Source organism: Ascidiella aspersa, chromosome 6 (assembly GCF_963924565.1).
Source record: "Ascidiella aspersa chromosome 6, kaAscAspe10.2, whole genome shotgun sequence".
In the NCBI taxonomy this organism is placed as follows: Eukaryota; Metazoa; Chordata; class Ascidiacea; order Phlebobranchia; family Ascidiidae; genus Ascidiella; species Ascidiella aspersa.
In genome coordinates this window covers 18,392,438-18,397,331 of record NC_139452.1, presented here as the reverse complement: position 1 = coordinate 18,397,331, position 4,894 = coordinate 18,392,438, and the positions used below count along the sequence as shown (strand labels likewise).

The window sequence follows — 4,894 nt, the reverse complement described above, 5'->3', positions numbered from 1 at the left end:
TCTATCACACCGCAGTTCGTTGGTTGTCTCAAGGGGAAACATCTCGCCGTATTCTGCAGTTACGCAAAGAAAAACTGGAATACTATTCCACAAAAAACAAAGACTGTCCTTTACAAAATAAGAGCTTCCTCACATCTCTGGCCTTTCTGGTGGATTTTCTGTCCCATGTCAACAATTTAAACCGAAGCCTGCAAGGAAAAGGTACGACAATATGTAACATGCACAAAAAAGTTTTGGATTTTCGTGACAAGTGTCTTCTTCTTAAAAATCATCTTCAGCAGCGCAATTTTTTCTTTTTTGCACAACTTACGGCTCTCATCGTCAGCTGCGAAATACAGGTCGACAACATTCCAATCACTCTTTTTTCGGGTGTTTTTGATACTGTGTTGCAAGATTTTGCTAATCGTTTTCAAGATTTTCAAAAAATTTCGCAAACATTGCGACTCGTTGCCTTTCCACACCTGGTTGAAACCGAAAGTTTTCCGTTACATCTTCAGATGGAACTGGAGGAATTAAAAAATAATGAGCAGCTTGTGACTAAGTTCAAGTGCGAAGAAAATTTGCTTGACACGTGGAAAAGTGCACTTGATTATCCAATGTTGCGAGAATTGGCAAGGGAAACTCTTGTTCTTTTCGGAAGCACTTACGTGTGTGAGTCTGCCTTTTCACAAATGAAGTACCTGAAAAACGAGTACCGAACGCGATTGTTGGACGGAAACCTGGAGTCTCAACTAAGACTGATGGTATCCCGCGTGGTTCCCAACTTTGCAAATTTATCTGCTTGTTTGCAAAAGCAAGCGAGTCACTAGTTGCAACGTCGCAGACTTTTATTGAATAAATTCGTTTCAAACTGTGTTTGATATTTCATTGCACTATTAAGTATAGGTATGATAAGTTTAGTAGATATTCACGACGAAATTCGTCTCTCAGATAACCCAGATTAACTTGCGGCCGTGCTTTATAGAATTAATCTGAATGCGGCCGGCAATAGCAAAAAGGTTGGACACCCCTGTTCTAGACAGAGTCACTTTACTGAGTAGATATTGCTTGTTGAGTATATTCACAAATCTCAGCAGTACACACGATAAGGTGACGCGGGAATTTAAGCCTCTAGTCCAGGGGTGGGCAAATGTATTCAATGAAAGAGCGATTTGCAGAAAATACAAGCACCAAAGAGCCTTAAAATTATTTCAATACAAAAAACGGTAAATAAAGGCCAGCCGCAATAATAACAGAATTGTAATAGAACAAAACGGTAATATTCAACACAATAATAACGGTAATAGCAAAATAACACGCACAATATTTATTAATATCAGTCTTTTGTTAACTAACTCTTCGGAATCTATGTCTAGTGAAATCTATGTCTAAAGTCATAAACGAAATGCTGGCCTAAATAAAGAAAAAAAACGAGAGAAACGTTTATAAACCGCACTCTTGGTAAACTTTACAATTTTTTTTAAATTTGACGATTCAACTAGAAGAGCACAAAAAACATGCCGGAGATCCGCATGCGAAAAAACGTATTCACTAGATCAGTGGTTCTCAACCGGCGGTCCACGGACCCCTGGGGGTCCGCAAAACGTTTTCAGGAGGTCCACAAAAACTTCTAAATATACTTATATTAAATTAACTAAGGTTGGGATACATGTTTAAACACAATCTTGGTAAGTTATAAAATCACATTGTACCATGTTGTAAATCGCATTGAGTGTGACGTAACATTTCCATTGTGATGTAACACAAATTTATTGTAAAATGAAAGTCAGCATTACAACAGTTCACATGTACGGAATTTTGGTTGATACTATCGTTCGCAAAGATGACATGCATCTAACATTATCGAAAACACAACCACACATTTTCAAGACTTGCTTCTTGTCATAAAGTAATTTGGTGTTGTCTGTTCATTTGCTCAACAGAAGGTACACAGATATACTGAATTACTATAAAGAACCAAATGCAAAAATTACACCAGAAAAATGTAAGGGGTCCGCGACTAAAGCGTCAAAAAGGGGCCACGGGTACAAAAAGGTTGAGAACCTCTGCACTAGATTGAATAGAATAATCGCGAAAGGCCGCTAGCACTCGGATCGGCGCTAGGTCACGCGTCAGCAGACAACGGTCACAAAAAAATAGGAAAATAACTTTTAAAATCTAAACGCTACATTAGCTTATCGTCAGCTACATTCACAACGCCTTTTACAAGCATACGTAAACTTACCAAGAGTTTAGGCAAATTTAGTTCAGAAAAATCAACATTTACCACGCTAAGGCTACTGGCACTGCACAATCACTAAACAAATTTTCAGGTTCTATCTCATGCAACTAAAGCTTCCATTTGAGATAGCCAGCGAGTACGGCAGGCTTTAACTAATTTTCGCGCAGACGAATCAACATCAACAGTTTGCATTTCTTGTAGTTTTGCGGTCTTGAGCGGCGAAATTGAAAAGTACTTCTGGACTAAGCAACGTTCGCAATCCTGGATGTGTTGTAGCTCCTTTACCGTGTCCGTACATGCCAAGGCTAAGCGATGCGCATGGCAGTGCACTTTGTAGGTAATCGGATTTTGAGCAGTCAATTTCTGTGAGAGGGAATTTCAGCGGTCTATCATTGCAGCAGCTCCATCGCATGCAATAGCGACATGTTTACCCATATCAAGACTGTAGTCAGCAGCGACCTCTTTCCATAGTCGGAATAGGTTGGCAGCAGTTGCCCGGCGAGCGTTTATCCGACGGATATCCAAAAATGCAGTTGCCTGGCGTCCCTTTTTATTGACGTACTGAACAAATGTAATATATTGCTGCAAAGTAGCAATATCGGTTGTTTCGTCGACCATGGTAGCCCAGTATAGGCTTTGCTTGACATCAGCAACGATGCGATCAGTCAGAAGGTCGGAGATGAGCAAAATAAACTCCGTCACTGCTGTTGAACTGGTATGTCGCAGGTCACGAAGCCGGTCATTGTGACCAATACGGTCAACCAGTGTTTGCAAGGAAGCAACTTTTCGATTTGCTACTTCCTCTTTCAGTACCCAGTAAATTAGGTGTAGTACTCTCTCAGCCACTGTTTTGGTTTTATTTAATTCACGATCTTGATACTTAGTGTGAAATAGCATGGAGGGTGAACACGTTCATTCGTAGAGCATCATCAAAACCTTTCAGTTTAATCCACGATTGAAACATCTTGGATGGTGCAGCTGGAACAGTCGTCGACGATGCAACAGGAAGATTCGACTGCTCTTGAACATTTTCAGCAGAATTGCGGTCATTCAGTAAAATACAATCAGAACTTAATTGTGCTGCTGTTGGCAGATGCGGTTTCGGGGGTTAGAGCAGAAGTACGTGTTTTCGGTTTACCAGAAAAGAACTGCTTTATACTTCGAATGTTAGGTTTATCAGAGGATAAGCGTTTACGCTGCGACATTTTCACCTGAAATAACACACAAAAACTTAAAATTTTTAAGTTAAAAAATAGAAAGAGTATTTAAGAAAGAGCCTATTCTAAATTTTATCGCAAAAACAATCTTTCTATCTCAAAAATGCTCAAGATAGCGACTGTCACGTCTTCCTTTTCTTTTACCAGGAAAGAGATCGCTGATCAATTAACGACTGAATAGTTCTACTTCTGAGATCGCTGATCAAAGTCTTCAGAGAACTGGCAAAAAGGGCGATGTAATCTACAATAGCAATTGCAAATAACGCAATAAAACTTGATAGCAACTGTCAGCACTTCAACGTATTTCTTAATTTCTGTCCTTCCTCTCTTTTACACTCAAAATATGCCGCCTTATGTAATGCCAAAAATATTCTCCCACCTACGAGAAGCTTCGGTTAAGTTACGTCACAAACAATTGTTAAAACTAAACGTCAGGTTGAGTAAATACGTTTATGACATCATAAGCTTCATAATATTCAGCTTAAGTCAGAGAAGAGTCCAGAAGGAATATAATTAACTCGAATCTAGGTTTCGCAAAAAAAGCAATTATTACGTTATTTCTGATTTCAAAGGTTACTTTAGGACAAACATTAATCTCTAAAGATGCGGTACAAACCTAGGCATTTAAACTACATACAATCAACGCAACATAAAATGAATTATTCGACAAGGCACAGCTTAAATGATTGTGACAGCGACCAAACAGCCTGCCCAACACGGCCGCCAAACAAGTTTGCTGCACAATCAAACAAAGTGTGCTTGTTGGCTTCTGCTTGTTATGTTTCCACACGTAAAAACTGATCATTATGCGCCATAAATCAGAAATAAACATTGACGAGTATCGAAGGTGCACTTCTTTTGTGAATAACTCTTTGATTCAGCTGTTAGCTGTACCTCCACTTATTCTTTTTTCCGGACGTGAACTATTGACCGTAGGCTTATATTCGTATTATCGACAAGACATAGCGAGAAACAACCATTACTTTTCCACTGTAGTTGCAAGTCCAAATTTTGGGAAACCGCTGGAGAAATTTGTGTGCCTATACGGACGTGATTTGTGCGTATACAGACGTGATTTTTGTGCGTATAGGGACTTGATGTGAGTGAATACGGACGTGATGTGTGCGTATACGGACGTGATGTATGTATGTATACGGACGTGATTTGTGTGTTTACGGATCTGATGTATATGCGTATACGGACGTGATGTATGCGCATAAGGAAGTGAGGTGTGCGCATGCGGACGTAATGTGTCCAAATTTTAGGAAACCGCTGGAAAAATTTGTGTTCGTATACGGACGTGATGTAAGCGTATGCGGACGCAATGTGTGCCTATATGGACATGATGTATGCGTATACAAACGACGAAAGTGATATGTGTTATTTCAGACTTGATGTATCTGCGTATACGGACGTGATTTTTGAATTTACGGACGTGATGTTTACGTATACGGGT

The 4,894-nt window shown here is 39.6% G+C and overlaps 1 protein-coding gene across 1 annotated transcript; it reads left to right on the top strand.

The window, feature by feature from the left end:
• Nucleotides 1-218: 218 nt before the first annotated feature.
• LOC146140599 (general transcription factor II-I repeat domain-containing protein 2-like) lies at nt 219-809 on the top strand. Its single transcript, XM_083391080.1, has one exon. It carries the CDS (start codon nt 219-221, stop codon nt 807-809), a length of 591 nt encoding a protein of 196 aa, XP_083247206.1.
• The last annotated feature ends 4,085 nt before the right edge of the window (nt 810-4,894 follow it).